We start from the raw sequence: 16,681 nt of genomic DNA on the forward strand, positions 1-16,681 counted from the left end.
CAGGGTCCCACTCACCCAGGCCGTCTCTTGCCTAGGCCATTATCAGGGAGCTGGATCAGAAGTGGAGGATCCAGGACACAAACCAACACCCATATGGGATGCTAGCATTAGATGATTTTACCCGCTAGGCACAATGCTGACCCCTCCATTTTCTTTTCTTTTCTTTTTCTTTTTTTGACAGGCAGAGTGGACAGTGAGAGAGTGAGAGAGTGAGAGAGAGAGAGAGAGAGAGAGACAGAGAGAAAGGTCTTCCTTTTTTGCCGTTGGTTCACCCTCCAATGGCTGCCGCGGCCGGCGCACCATGCTGATCCGATGGCAGGAGCCAGGTACTTATCCTGGTCTCCCATGGGGTGCAGGGCCCAAGCACATGGGCCATCCTCCACTGCACTCCCTGGCCACAGCAGAGAGCTGGCCTGGAATAGGGGCAACCAGGACAGAATCTGGCGCCCCGACCAGGACTAGAACCCGGTGTGCCAGCGCCGCAAGGTGGAGGATTAGCCTAGCGAGCCGCGGCGCCAGCCTCCATTTTCTTTTAAACAAGGGCTTTGTGGCCAACTCATCTAACAAGTACATGAGAGCAGTTATATAATCTTGACAATGATTTACATGATTTCCATCTTAAGAGGTAAGTGATGTCATTTGTGGGAAATAAGGAAGAATTACTGAAAGGTTTGCCTGCCCAAGAGTCAACTTAGAAAGGGTTTGACCTTAAACAAATACAACATGGCCAGCAGGGCAGGTTGTTACTGTCATGATGCACACTGACTGGTCAGATGTTGATCTGAAATGATACAGAGACGAAACCTCCTGACCTGAGGCCATGTCACAGAACATCGAACCAACTGACATCAAAACACACTGATGATTTCACATAGATGAGAAGCCTGGACACTGACGCTGGAGAGGAACTGACAAAGTATAGGACTGTAAAACCATTCAAATCAGCTCCTTCTCTGCATACTCCGACTTTTTAAACCAGTCTTCACAATACACAGCAAATTATGAAGAAATATGACTGTTAAATTTTGAATCCTAGTGTATTAAACAGACTCCCCAAGGTCCGCAGCTTGCACAAAAGCTGTGGTTCAAATGAGCACACCAGGTACAGGAAGACAGACTGCAATGTGCTATGCCCTTCCCAATGGCAGGGCGGGACCAGGAGGTCAGAGCTGAGAGCAGGTGCTCTCCTGGGCCAGCCCCTGCTCATATGGGCTCCCAGCAGTCACTCAGCAGAAGTGACGGTGGGGAAATGTACAAAGTGGGAGCCTTAGGGCATTTGGGGAAGCTTTGGGAAAGGATGTTGGAAGTTCAGTTAACGAGACGTTTACATGAAACTCCACGGTTTGTCCTTTCTTGTGTGCAAAGGACAGCATGGAAAATATGGACAAACAGGGCTCCCTGGAACATGGAAAGGGAGCAGAGCCAGCATACAACAAGCAGCAGTGGGGCAGGGCCATGGAGCAGAGAGAAGACCCGGCCCAGGCTGCCGACCCCCTGCACTGCCTGCATCACGTCAGCTGGACCTCTGCCTTCGCTGAGCACCATGCTGCCCTTGTGCCTGCCACCTGCAAGACTCTAAATCGACAGACCTAAGTGCTGGAGACTCTCACTCACAGGCTGAAGTCTGTAGAGTGGAACACAGACTACTTCCTCCAGGAATACAGTCACACCGCTCATGTGAAACAAGAAGCTAAGAATGTATATGCAAGTGCACTCTTAGTGGACATCTTACTGTGCGCAACACTGTGTGGACAAGTGTGCGCAGACATCAGGCTACTCACAGGCCTTCCGCAAAACACTCGAGCAGCAGGGTGTCCCCTTTGAGCACAATGACGGGAGACTCAGCGCCCTCTTCCGCAGGGGGCAGCAGCAACCTGGGCTTTCTTTGCTTGATTGAGTTTGCTACAAAATAGAAAATTCAGATGTTTGCAAACCATGATAGTTAAAATTCTGGAAGCCTACATACCCCCTGAAACGTGTGCATCTGTGTGTGTGGATACACACAGATGAATACATGCACATTTCAACATGTTTCTAGAGAGACTCCCCCCTCTGGCTGGGAAGCATGGGCTGTCCTCAAGTGCATCAGCTAAGGGTAGCACCGCGGTTCACGACAGCTGTGATTTACACCCCTCTTCTCATTCAGGACTTCAAACAGCATTCGAGATAGACTTGTTAGTGATAGGCTATAATTTTACATTCTACACCATCCCTTGTCTGATGGCTTTTTCTCTTCAATGTAATGAACCTACACATTTTGATGAGCTTCCTGTTGAAATCCCAGTTTTCAAAGCCCTGCTCACAGAAAACCTGACTGAGGATGACTGTGGTGGACTCTAGGTGGTCACTTGGTGCAGGTGCAACCTGTCAGGCTCTCCAGGCAACACCATTCACAGCCACAGGGAGGAGAAACACTCCTCTGCAAAGCAGCCATCCTCACTGCCTGCAGACTGATGCTTCCCGTCCCTTATTTTCTTAAGAATACTCTCCAAATACCAGGGCAAACTCACTGAAAATGCTTACTTCTAAACATTAATATAAAGAGCTTTTCCCATCCAATGCCAATGTGACTGACATGATATGGAAAGAGGCGAGCAGCTCACACTCTGCCATCGGGAGACAGGGATGCTCTCCTTGCTGTGAACTTCCTTACATGTGAGTATTTACTGAAAAATAATTACTGGGGGCCCATGCTGTAGCGCAGTAGGCTAAGCCTCTGCTTGTGTGCCAGCATGCTATATGGGCACCAGTCCCTGTCCTGGCTGCTCCTCTTCCAATCCAGCTCTCTGCTATGGCCCAAGCGCTCGAGCCCCTGCATCCACATGTGAGACCTGGAAGAAGCTCCTGCCTCCTGGCTTCGGGTCAGCCCAGCTCTAGCTGTTCCGGTGATTTGGGGAATGAACCAGCAGATGGAAGACCTTTCTCTGTGTCTCTCCCTCTCTGCCTGTAATTCTACTTCTCAAATAAATGAATAAATTCTTTTAAAAAATTAAAAAGAACTACTGAACATGTGCTACATGTGGTGACTGTGTGCAGTGATTCTTACTGAGCACTATGAAGACACAGTAATATACATGTCTGAGTCACAGATCTCAAGAAAGAATGATGTTAGCGATGAATGAGTCCACCTCACAAGTGAAGGCACTGCACATGGAGCCCCACTCTGCCACCCTGCAATGTCACCAGGGTATGAGACACCCTGCTGGAGCTGCTGGTCCCCATTGTGGGAATAACATTTGTTGCACTCATGTAAGCGATCCTGCTCGTCGAAAACTAGCTTACTACGTACTTCAGGTTTACCCGGGCACCTTTCACAGAACACAAGTTCTGATCCTACGTGGAAAAAAATTAAAATGCTCCACAGTCATCGAGTTTGAGAACCGCTGTAAAGCTTATCCGTTCTCAGAGTAACAGTTTATAGCCACATATTAAGTACTCTAAGAAGTCGTGCAAGAAAAATACTCATTTAACTTTCTTCGCCCCATCCTGTTTCTCTTGACACTTAACCGTTTCATTTTCGCTTTCTACATATAAAGCTCTCAACCTTATGTCCCGTGAGACACCTGGAAGACCCAAAGTGAAGACTCCATTAAACACCTACTCTACTCCTATATGTACATCATCTACTCCTACATCTACATCTCTACTTACATTTACAACAATATCTACACCTATATCTACAGCTACAGCTGCACCCACTCCCCCCCATCTACATCTACTCCCATGCCTGTGTCTACCTCTGCTTCTAAATGTATGTTAAATGTGTCACATATATCATTATACATAATTAGTTATGCATTTATAAAGACCTCTCCCTTTGTATACAACCAAGAGGAAAGGAAAGCAGCAGAACTCTCTATGCTAAGGGGTTTTCCCTAACAGGAATATTAGTGTTTGAGTGAACTTTCAAAGGTATTAAAGGAAAAAGCCACATTCTGAGATGACAGTGAGCTACGTAGGGTGAAAATAAACACCCACACTCCACACACCCCCAACTTACCCTTGGAGCCAATTTCTGTGGATAAACTTGAGTCATTAGCATGCTTTACTGAAATAAAAAAAATGGAAGAAAAAACCACAAACATGATGGTAGATGCTGATATCAATAATGAATGAAAAGTTACATCTGTCTCTTAGAACAACTACAAAATGAAGCAGACCATGTTTCACTAGTACATTGCCTCAGACATACAGGGTACTCCAGTGAAGCCCTGGCACCAAGTGTACAAGGCGGACCGTGCTCCATCAGAGTGAAATGGTGACACCAACTCCCAGCTACACAGGGCACCAGCACCACCACCCAGTCACCAAGGCCAGGTCTCTCTCCTCCCTGTGAGCCCAAGGGTTCTTCCTGCTACCAGTGACTTTCTCACCAGCATCCCTGGAATCAACCAGGTAAGTGGGCAATTCAAATAACTTTGCCAGTTTGGGAAAGCCTACTGGTTTTCCCAAGATCAATCCAGTGATTTAATGGCCAAGACTTGGTAGAAAGCCCTGGAACTGCACTGTGTATACTGAGAATACCAGATCCTGCAGACATGATGGAACCACTCGCACGGTGAACTGAAACTGACTTCCAGCTGTGAGAGGCAGGGCCACCGTGGAGCTGCACCACGGCTGCCCTGTCATCTGTGTGAAGTCACACTGAACAACAAAATACCCACCCAGCTTCACAGGGCGCAGCCAGCATGAAACGGCAGACACGCCTGCACGCGGCATTCATGGTGCGGGGGTGTGCACTTACAGCTGCTGACTGTCATGAAACGGCAGACACGCCTGCACACGGCATTCATGTGCGGGGGGTGTGCTCTTACAGCTGCTGACTGTCATGAAACGGCAGACACGCCTGCACGCGGCATTCATGGTGCGGGGGTGTGCACTTACAGCTGCTGACTGTCATGAAACGGCAGACACGCCTGCACACGGCATTCATGTGCGGGGGGTGTGCTCTTACAGCTGCTGACTGTCATGAAATGGCAGACACGCCTGCACGCGGCATTCATGGTGCGGGGGTGTGCACTTACAGCTGCTGACTGTCATGAAACGGCAGACACGCCTGCACACGGCATTCATGTGTGGGGGGTGTGCACTTACAGCTGCTGACTGTCAGTTTCATGGGCATTTTCTGTACGATGGTCCTCAGCCTGGGAAAGGCAGCAAAGCAGCAGTAGTCATTCCGGCTGTCCTTCTCTTCCACGTTGGCAAAGTACAGGTCTCCCTTCTGGCTCATGTACACCCTCTCGTCCTGTTCAATGTGTTCCAGTTCTGGAAACAAGGATCTTATCATTGAAAGGGCCTGTCTCCACGACTGTGCCTAATCTTTCCCTTTCTTTCTGCTCTTTTTTATATTATTTCATTTTATTTTTCTCTGTCCGTCCTGTTCCTCTCAGGTCTGGTCTTCCTATAGGAAGAATGTGTGAGCAAAAAGTCACACACATGCTGGGAGCACACAGAAACCCCTGTAGCGAGAGGCAGCCTGTGCCCTCCCCTCACCATCAGTCTCCTGCTTGGCTCACAGGGCTTCATGGGCTTAACTGAAAAGTGGATGGCTCAGATAAAACCCAGCTATCATTTTACTGTCTCCAAATTGTACCTCTATAAACAGGTCCCTAAAAGTTGTGTCTGTGGTATTTGTCCCTCTGTCCGGGATGAAGGCTGGCAGATTCTAGGCTGTGTGGAGTCTGGGACTTTGGCGAACGCAGACAGCAGCCTTGCTGGCATGCTTCTGTGAGCTACGTGAGTCCCATTTTTCTTTGTGGGCCACGGTGAGGGAACATTCAGGGAGCACGGCCAAGGCTTATGCTAGAAGTGGGCTTCACACGAAGCTGGAATTTCAGGCCCAATGTCAGCAAAGCTTTTCAGAAAATTAAGATCAAAGTTAATTCTGCGTTTTGTGGTCCCTGTGCTGGGTAGGAAGAGCTTTACAACAAAGGAAGCATTAAGTTGGCAACACAAACACAGGCAGGCTGCATCCCAAAGGCAAGGAGGTTGTGTGAGATGCAGAACTGCTTCACAGACGACTGCGTTTCATTATCGGCCTCTCCTCTGTCAAGCCAGGGACAGATGAGCAGCGTTTGTACTGGTTCCCGGGTGTCATCACGTGCACATGTGAGTATGTGTACCTAGGACTAGTGAGGGGCTCTCCACGGATCGAGTCTTCAATGCTGGCTACCTGATGCGTCTCTGCCTCCACAGGTCCTGCACTTGCAGTCAACCAGCGGGAGCAAACAAGACTCACACAAGCAAAGGTCTGTGTCTGCACTGAGTGGTGCAGACGAGAACAACCACTCATGTAGCATTTGCATTTTGTTAGGTGTTATGAGTGAGGTGGTGATGATAGAGGTGCCGAAAGATACCGGAGTCACATGCAAATGCTCTGTCAGCTAATACAAGGCACTAGAGCATCTGCGGATTTGCTTTCCTGGGGGAGGGGCTGCCAGGCCCCCGTGGATATGGAGGAGCCACTACATGACTAGCTCATCTCTGGCTTCATCACATTACTTACAAGGTGCATGAAATCAAGGTGCCCTCCCAACGGCAGACGGAGCGTCACTCACCGATGTTCATCCAGTAAATGTGCAAGGGTGGGAGGCCTTTGGGGGGGTTGCAGGGCAGGACAGTCGGGTCTCCCTCCTCCACTTCCAGAGGAGCAATCTTTTCTTTTGGGAATTTGGGAACACCTGGCAGAAAAAGCCATTAAAATTAACCTTTAATGTCACAGGTCACATCTGAAAACACTCTTCACCTTAAAACTGAACAGTTTAAATAAATCCAACCATCCAATTCCTAGATCTCACATCTGCCTAGAGAGGTGAACTGTTAAAGATCTGTGTACCTTTCCACAACTTAAAAAATACATTTTGAAATCCTAGACAAGAAATAGTTTCCCTTGGTGACAACAATATACTCGTGCCTCCTTCTCTGAGTTGTAAACCCTGAGTCACGAGACTCACTCGTTTCAGCTTTGATGAGAAGTCTTTTCTCCAAACACGGTGATTTCTTTTTAGGCAGTTAAGCACTCTCTATTTCCTGCTTTACTGTGAAGGCCTCGCACATGGCTGGCAAATATTTCATTCAGAGCATTATCCACACTAAATAAAAAATTCAAAGCCTACAGGGGGAAAGCGGCAGAACACAATGAAAAGCCAAATACGCCCACTTTAAATGCAAGCCGAGCCATCCAAATTGGAATCACTCCCAGGAAATGAAACTCTGGATGGAGTGGAATTGATGCAGGAAACGAGGCTCCAATGTTCAGTCCGCTGCTTCCGCCCCATCCCACAGTCCATTTCCTAAAGAGCAATGAGTCACCATGGGGCTCTAAGTGAGAACACAGGATTTGAAATCCAACACAATTACAGAATTTTTATAAAAGTATCTCTATTTCTAATAATACTCAAAATACACTTTGCCTGAACTGGTGACTTTCAGCTTTGTTGGGGGTTTGCCTGAGGGGTTCCACAGACTCTAACAGAGGAGAGCCCATGAGAGGGCGCTTCTGACTGGCCTGACCGGAAGGAATTGCTTGGGGGTGCTCCACTTCTGAGCTGCAGTGCCCAGCAGATCACTGTTACTCTGTGGAGCCTAAACACGTATTCATTTACTGGGAAATTTCTCTTTGAGAAGTTTTTTGTGTGCTTCCTGCATTTGTCCTATGGCCTTCGACCCCTAACCCCAAGTCTCAGCCACTGAGGGAAGTTGCTGGTATTTGTCATATCCATGCACCAGCTGGTTACCATGCATTGATTTTGTCTAAACTCGAGGCGTGGCCCTGCAGAGGCAGTGTGGTTGCACAGGGCCTTCCCAGCTCCCACGGCCAGCTCCCTTCTCCTTGCACACCTGCCACATCATGGTTCTGGCCCTCCCGGCCCACGTCCTACCAGAGTTCTCCTGCAAACTCTGGGAACATTTGGAATAACAGTCAGCTTTCAGTTGTAGGTAGCATGAAATTCCCATCCCAAAGACAGGAAATATGTCTGTCACCTTCGCAGCATAAAGAAAGATCCTGTGGATGAAACATCACACCCCATCTGGTGAAGACTTGGCTTTGACAAAGGGCAAATCTGATGCGAGTCATTTTGCAGACGTCTTGTCCGTCTTTTCCAATAAGGTAAAGCAACTTACAGGAACAGTGCACTTAAAGCTCAGACTCAAATCATCTGTCTGGCGCTTGCTGCTCTAACTGCACCAAAGAAATCAGGAGTGTGTTGGGTACTGCTGAATCTCATGCTCAGATCCAAGGGGCAGCAGAAGGGAATGGACAAGAAAATGAAAGGAACGTGTGCCCCTTTTCACAGCAAGTGGACTCCACAGCACCTGATGAGAATGCCAGGTGCATGGCTCAATGTCTACAGAAAGCAGACACTCAATGAGATGTACAGATCCCGACTGGAGAGCTCTCCCTCAGGCACTTTGGAAAACTTGATGGTTTAAACAGACAGACCTTCCAGTGAATCGCTGCTGTCCCTTCATTCATCAGATCTAGGTTATATAAAGTTCTAATGCTGAATGTACAAATATGTAATGCAACTGGCTTCCAGGACATCAACAAAATCAAATAATATTTATAAGCCTACCAAAATCTTCATCACATGCCATGAATCTTTAGAACAGGTTTGAATTAAAGATTAAATGAATATTGGGAAAAGGAAATCTTCATGTATTTATTAACTTAGGTGCTCGTGCTTGCTTCAGCAGCACACATACTAAATTCGAGTGTAACTTACGTTCTCGGATGAGCTATTGTAAAGGAAACTAACTGTTAAGCTTCTCAAAACCTTTTGTTCTTTGACTGTAAAATTATTTTATGAATCTAATGCCCATACTAGAAAGTAAATACTTTCACATTATTGGATAGATGTGAAATTTAATTATTGTAATGCAACAGTAAACCTGAAGTCTACTTCAATTCGAATAAAGAAAGTATTCCATTTCGAAACTCCAGTTTTTGGCGTGGCAGTTAAGACACCAGTTAGGACACCTGTGTCTACATTGGAGTGCCTGTGTTTGATTCTGGCTTCAGATCCTGACTCCAGATTCCTGATGATGCAGACCTTGGGAAGCAGCAGTGAATGGGCTTCTGCCATCCAGGTGGGAGATCCGGGTGGAATCCCCAGCTCCTGTCTCCACCCCAGCCATTGTGGACAACTGGAGTGTGAACCAGTGGATCTTTCTGTCCATCTTCCTCCCAAATTAGCAAATGAAATTATTTTAAAAATATATAAGGATAAAAATAAAAGTATTTCCAAACAGTGACTTTTACTAATAATGTTTCCTTTATGATAAACTTTACCATGGTTTAGCTTGAACTGACACACTACTTGTAAAAGTGAATTGTAAACAATCAGTGTGTGTGTGTGTGTGTGTGTGTGTGTGTGTGACAGAGAGAGACAACCACTTGCCAGCATATTTAAAAATGGGAACTCCATCAACACCAGAAAAAAAGTCATTTAGCTGTGATTCAGCAGATGGGGATCAATCCTGAGAGACCCTTGGCAAAGGATCATCATCTGCCTAGGCAGAACTTGAAGAATGTTAGGAATTGCCATCGCGAGGAAGCCGAAAAGAGATCCACTCCCTTTATCTATAAAGCAACTGTCAGTCTACCCACATCGGCTAATCAAGACCTCATGCTTCCCTCACTACTGTTATCCAACAGCATCTCACGTTCACCATTCAGTAGAGGAGACAAATTTCTAGTAGCCACGTGTTGGGTTCTTTAAAAAGTTCCAGCTAAGAGTCCTGCATGGAAAAATCTTTCCTAGTGACACTTTAGCTGCAGATAGGCCTTGTTAGCAGAGTGCTCAGACAAAGCAAACCTGCAAAATGAGAGACTGGCAGGAGCCCCACAGCTCAGAGGCTGTCAGTTCTGCAAACCCACCTCAATTCTTTCAACCTAAGACACAGAGAAAGCATATCCATACCTGAAGTAGAGATTCCAAGAAAAAGATTCCGTATAAAGGACACCCTGTGGGATAACGGGGTTCCAGCCCCAGCATTCGCGGTACCATTGTGCAGTGTCTGAAGGGCTCCTGTCCTTCCGAGCCCACCCACATTCCTACTTGCGAGCATCTGCTCACCCATCTCTCTGGGATCCTCAGCAGCCTCCCGAGGAAAGGGGCTCTTAACACCAGGCGTATTACAAAACTGAAGCTATACGATCCCACAATGCTTACGTAGTAAAAGTGTCAACAAAATGCATTAGGGCGATTTAACCCAACACAACTTACGCTCAGCAACCACTTGGATGAGAACGGCACTGGCACCTACGGACTACCAAGGCACATGGCGCTGCTGTCTGCCCCAGCACTGAGGGAACAGCTTCAGGGGTTTCCCCGTCTCTCCCATCTCTGCAATTCCCATTTGCCACTGTACCAAGATGTTTCCAACAAGAAGCACAATGCCTCTGAGTTCACCTATACAAAGTGTCACCCAGGTGACCCGAGGGTAGACAACCTGTGCAGCAGAGAGTTAGATATGCAAGCTCAAGACAGAGTGTGCTGCTTGTCACAGGGTCCAGGCTCAGTTTCTTACAAAGTGACCCTGCTACTTAAGGAGCTTCTTAACAAGATTCTGTTTTCTTGTCCATAAGTTTCCTTCAATGTGACCTTCCTACTTAACAAGCTGCGGTTTCCTTGCTCATAAGATGAAAACCTAAGGACATCTAAGTCATTTGCTCATGTCAAAGTTTAAATACAGGATTTCATGTGAACTTATTAAAACAGTACCCACACTAAAGAAGCTCTCAGTTCACGCTGGCTGCTATTCCAAAGTTCGACTCCGACTTACACCCAACTATAGGTGAGACACAAAATGGGGAGGGCAACAAAGACCTCTCTGCTGCTGCTGCTGCTGCCGCTGCTCCTGTTAACTCTTCCGTAGCCTACATCCTAGCACCTTGGTGATTTATCTAAATATCTGAATTAAGTTTTACCAAGGAGGTAGGGAAGGCAGATGGGAAGACATGCTTCATGTGGAACCTGCGACCTCCTCACTGAATTATTTCCTCCGTCCCTCCCTGGGGCCAATCTCCTATGCCAAGGACACTTGTGCACGTGGACTCTCACTGTGACTACTGGCCTGGACTGCTGAGCTTCTGAGTGTGCTGCATTTCACTCGAATGTGCTTGGCACACTGCTCAGAGTCTGTCCCACGACCACGAATGTCCACTGTCCCTCACAACAGTTCCCATCTGTAAAGAAACTGAATGGTTCCCATTCCCTGTAGAGCATCCCATCAATCCACTCAGGACTACCAAGAAATAACACTGCCTTTCCGTCCAGGAGTTTGCAATGCACTCACACTGAGGACGGACACTCAGCTCTGCCCATTTTATTCCAGGCATCCACATGCTCTGGTGAACAAGTGCCAGTCCTCTACCTCAATTAAACCTTTAAAATCCAGTTAATCTTATTTGGTTGGTTTACACACATTAGTAGAACTCAGCACATGCTTGCCAAACCAGGTTTTTTTGTTTTGTTTTGTTTTCACATCTACTAAGCCAGATGGTAGAAAACCAGGGCTTGTCTCAGGAAATCTGAGGAAAATACGAAACTGCTTACACTAAAACATCAGGGGCATCAACCCCTACACCTGCCACTCGGCCAATTATTTGAACAGCATGTGGACTCTCGTGTCCTCACTGCCAACCAGCAACACTGTCTTGCAGCATCTGCTGGGTGAGGCAGAGGAGGGCAGGCCCTCAGGACACTTGGCAATCACTAGATTCCCAAACAGTACACAAGCCAATACTTTCACTTCCAGAGAATTAAGGGCAGCACTATTTATAATAGCCAGAAAGTAAAGATAATACAAATGCCCATGAAGTGATAAATGGACAAACAGAATATGACATCCACACCAATGGAATATACTCCACATTATAAAGACAAACTACTGATGGATGCTAGGTCAGACATTAACCTCATAAACATGCAAGTGACAAAGCCATGAGAAAAAGAATTATTACATGAACTATGTTCATTCAGTGTCGGGATGAATGTCTGCATGAACTGTTTTACAGGCATTTTCTACAAAAGCAAAATCAGAGGCAGAATATGGATCAGAGAGAGTGGGACAAGTGTGAACTGCAAATGGCACAGAGAATCTTGGGGGTAATGGAAATGTCCTAATGCCAAATTATGGTGATACAGTACCCAAAACTACCAAAAAATGCTGATTATACATTTAAAGTAGGAAATTTCTCCATAATTTAATGATACCTCAGACACATTATTTTTAAAATTAGAAAGAAGGAATGAGAATTAGGCCAAGCAATCAAGCCATAAGCTAAGATGCCTGCATCCCACAATGGAGTGCCTGGGTTCAAGTCCCAGTTCCATTCACAGTTCCAGCTTCCTGCTACTGTAGACTCTGGGAGGCACTGGTGGCAACTCAAGTAATTCGGCCCTGCCACCCATCTGGGAGACCTGGAATGAGTTTCTAGTTCCTGGCTTCATTCCTGACCCGGTCTCAGCTACGGCAGTCATTTGAGGAGTGAACTAGTATATGGGAGATCCATATGTCTTGGTCTCTCTCCCCATCTCATAAATAAAAAGTATAAGTAAATTTATTTTTAGGATCAGAGAAGGGAAAAATCAGCACAGTTTGCGAAGGACAAAGAATGCTCAGTGGAGAAAGCTGGTCTGTACCCTGAGGGTGGGTATTATTAAATAACATGGTAGAACATTTATATCATCATTTGAACTCTACTGACAGTTGGATAACGAAGGCAGAAAGATAGGATCCATTCTCTCAGACATACCCCCCGTACCCACAGGGAGTCTGTTTCTTGAGGACAGTTTTGAGTTGTTCATGGTTAGATCCCAAATTACTAGAAAGAGGCTGTCACGTGAGGGGAGCTTCATAAAGACTTGTTGAGTAATTCAGGGACTAACTCCCCATGGCATGCCATGGAAAACCCATGTAGTTAAGTGGTTTTTCGTATATTTGAAAATGGTACATATTGCTTGGTTGATTTTTATTTGTCTTCCACTCATTTATCAGAAAGTAAACTGCAATGCTGTTGAAAATGGAAAACCAAACATTGTACATGAAGATTTCTTTTTGTAGGGAGTTTCAACAGGGTATTGAAAGACAGAAACTCTAAAACTCGAATCACAAAGTTTCTATCAACATAAAAGTAGAACAGAATAAACTCTACACAACTTTGAAGCATTAATTGTCAAAGCTTGTGGGAAGCTTTAAGTGGTCTCTGACTTATAGATTCTTAAGGATTGGAAGGGCTCCTGTTCAACACAGGGAACCATCAGATGTTGAAGTAATTTCAGGAGACTGGAGATGGAGCCGTTTCCCACAGCAGCAGACAAACAGAGCACAGACCCCGCCCCTTCCCTTCCCTACCAGGCTGGCACACTCTGCCAAAAATTACTTTTCATGTCTTAACTTGGTCTGCTTAGACAACAAACGAGACTATTTTAAGAAATCCTCCAACTGCAGAAATTTAGACTGTACTGTGCCATTTCTTTTTCTGCAATAGGTTTAGCTGCTGCTTTTTCCTCTGCGTCTCCATAGCAACCACTAGAATTCAGGTTAGGGATCCCCTGATGCTTTGTTGTCTACCACAGATTTTTAATCTCTCTGCCTCCCTCTCTCTCCATCTCATTTTAAATGTCTAGTCTTAACTAACTGAGTTGACTGTACATAGACACACGTAACAAGAGTTGCTCCTCTGTACCTGAGGGGAATCGGTTCCACAGCCCCCATGGAATACCATAATCCATGGATGCTCAAGTCCCTTTTATAAACTGGTATAGTGTTTGCATGGAACCTGAGCACACCCTCTAATGCATTTTAAATGTCTCTAGGCTACTTATAATACCTAACAGAAAGCAAATGCTATGTAAACAGTTATTTGTACTGCTTAGGGAATAATGACATGAAAATTAGTCTGTATATGTTCAGTACAGACACGATGTTTCCTCTGAATAGTTTCCCTCCACAGCTGTTTGTGCCTGCAGATTGGAATCTGTGGACATGGAGGTCAGCTGTGCACACAAGACAGTTCCATGTCTCAACCAAAATTTCTGTGGCAGTCCTTCCTGACCCAGAGCTCATGGACACTTCCCAAACCCAAAGCTCTGTGTTCACATCACAGCTCTGTCCACCACTACTTCATTGTGGACACACTACAGTCTTGTGGGGACCTCCTTCAGTCGGAACCATGGCTCCGCCCTTGGCTACTTCAGAGGAACTACTATGCTACAGAATTACTCATCTAGATTATATGAAAAGACCATGAAATAAATATAAACAATGCAAAAAATAAAGAAATCCAACTAAAACCCTTTTACTCCCAGTTGTTTTATAAAAAGAGCATCACCATTTGTTTTATTGGTCAGGGTCTAGTCCCAGCCTTTCAACTGTCAACCTTGCATATTGTTTTTATCACTTCCTGGTTTGCTCCTCAAAACTGTGCCACATTGCAATGCTCTTAATCAATATTTTATTTCTTTTCATGTATTTTGAACTAATGTATTTCTCAACCATTTCCCTTCTTGCTTGACATACTGCTGGGATCTCTTCACAGCCCAGTGGCATTTTCTCTGTGAATACACCACCTCTCTGATCTGCTCCACTCCGAGTGTGAATACACTGCCTCTTTGACCCACTCTACTGCTACTCTCACTAAAATTCTTAGACCCAGAGTTTGTAATATTTCTCAATGATGCAAGAGCAACTGCCTTTACTGTCGGGCCACCATTATTCTCCTTCTGATTACATTTTCACATTTGTATCAGCCATTCCAGGCTGACATTCAAGTTTACATATTTTGCCACTTTGTCACTTTTTTCTGAATGTCTGTAAAACTATTCATGAATGCATGACATTTTCAATGTTAAGTCTATTTTTTTTCTGAATTTGTGGGTTTTTTTTATTTTGTTCCTGAGTTTTTTGATCTAGTAGCTTCAATATGACTTATATAAGAAACCTTTGATCCTTGGGGTCACAAATACATTGTCCAAATCATCTTCTAATTAAAAATATAACCAATGCTATGGAAGCCAGCAGGGGCCATGCAACTTGCTTTGCTGTGTCTGCCACAACAGCAGTAGGGGTCACTGCTCACTGGGAGTGAGAAGTGGCTGCACGCACACGGTCTCCAAGGTGGCTGTTTCCTGCAACACAACCAGAGGGACAGCGTCTCCACCTGCTCAGCCACAAAGCAGGTGCCAGACCCACAGCAAACCACGTTATCAGGGCTAATTGCCCTGACAGATTCTGGGATAGCCATGAGTTCTTCTACCCACACCAACTGGGGATGTCCTTAACCTGATTCTCATCAGACACAGCAAAGCTGTCATCCCTTTTCATGTGCTGGGTATAAGGTATTGAAACACAGCAATACTGCATTGCCTTCTAAGGTCATCCAATTTTAATGATCAAGACCTGGAAAAGAACTTCCTTTATAAACAAAATTTAAGATCTATACATGTGCTGTTCAAATTAATAATGCTTTATTTCATTACAGCCCAGCATGACTCCTTCTTAATGCTTCACTAAAATGGCTGACAAGTGAAATCTCCACGTGACACTTACTTGGAACTATGAACTCTATTTCTTCCGACATAGCAATTCCCAGCGCATTAGAAGCAAAGCAGCGGTATTTCCCTTGGAAGTGGGACACTGGGCCCTCGTTGGGGATCCTGAATGTCCCTGAGTTATCAGATACAATTATGCGAGGATCAGAGAGATTAAAGGGTTTGTCATCCTTAGTCCACCGAAATCTGTAAGACAAAAGGAACCTTGATAATCCTGAAAGTTGTGATGCATTTCTTAGCTTTTAAAAATATTAATGAACAAATGCAAAAATGAAAAAACCAAGACATTTTCTGGCACAAAATATACCTAGCAGAATATAAATCATGGTCTCCAAGGAATCTGAGATACTTTTTAAGCCACAGAAACATGTGACTACTGAGAGAACAAAAGCGAAGTTACTTAAATTTTCTTCCAACTAGAAATATAATGCAGGATTATTACTAGAGTCTTAAACATCATTTTTATTTTTAAAAAGTAGACTGTACATCATGTTTTTAGGAGAAGAGGCACCATAGCCAGAAAGCCCCGAGGGTCATGCCCAACCTCAGCCTTTGAAGCATCAGCTTCTCGTGGGTGGGGTAGTAGCAGAACCAACTTCACCAGGTTTCTGTTAGAACAAAATGAGTTAACAGATGTTATGTTCAGCACCTGTTCCATAAGGAACAAGTCCACATATGTAAGGGTACACACACAAGTAAGTTTACAACCTACAACATTACATACGCAAGTCAGCAAATTAGGCAAGTGGAGACTGTGTAACTATAAATGTGTAATGTATGTGTGCATGAGTATGTGTGTAAGACATTTGTGTATACATGCATATATATGCATCTGTGTAGCAGTATGTAATATATGTGGATGTATGTATATGCATGCATGCTAATTCTGTGTGATGTGTACATGTGTGTGGTATGTTTTGTGAATGTGTATAATAATGCGATGCATATGGGTATTATGTGGTATGTTTGTGTGCATGTCTATGCGTGCATGTCTGTTAGTATGTGTGTGTACACAAGTAAAGTTCTCACTCAAAATACAAAAACACACCATCTAGCAATATCCATTGATCGTATTTCCTGCCACTAGTTTTAGTGCCACAGTTTTAACTCCTAATGTGAGA

At 45.1% G+C, this 16,681-nt stretch overlaps 1 protein-coding gene across 17 annotated transcripts in view; it reads right to left on the reverse strand.

Moving 5' to 3' along the window:
• Positions 1-16,681, reverse strand: part of CHL1 (cell adhesion molecule L1 like) — a 176,330-nt gene that overhangs the window by 50,412 nt on the left and 109,237 nt on the right. For 15 of the 17 annotated variants that reach the window (XM_089305726.1, XM_089305724.1, XM_089305727.1 and 12 more), the window contains exons 5-9: positions 15,559-15,746; positions 6,558-6,680; positions 5,095-5,265; positions 4,001-4,048; positions 1,782-1,902 (exon numbers count right to left, since the gene is read on the reverse strand). In XM_089305726.1, coding sequence (XP_089161852.1) covers positions 1,782-1,902; positions 4,001-4,048; positions 5,095-5,265; positions 6,558-6,680; positions 15,559-15,746 — 651 coding nt within the window. The remainder of the gene's footprint in view (positions 1-1,781; positions 1,903-4,000; positions 4,049-5,094; positions 5,266-6,557; positions 6,681-15,558; positions 15,747-16,681) is intronic. The other 2 variants (XM_070050027.2, XM_089305729.1) reach the window with 1 other exon arrangement.

This window comes from Oryctolagus cuniculus, chromosome 10 (genome assembly GCF_051225735.1).
Source record: "Oryctolagus cuniculus isolate XC-2025 breed Fujian yellow rabbit chromosome 10, ASM5122573v1, whole genome shotgun sequence".
Taxonomy (NCBI): domain Eukaryota; kingdom Metazoa; phylum Chordata; class Mammalia; order Lagomorpha; family Leporidae; genus Oryctolagus; species Oryctolagus cuniculus.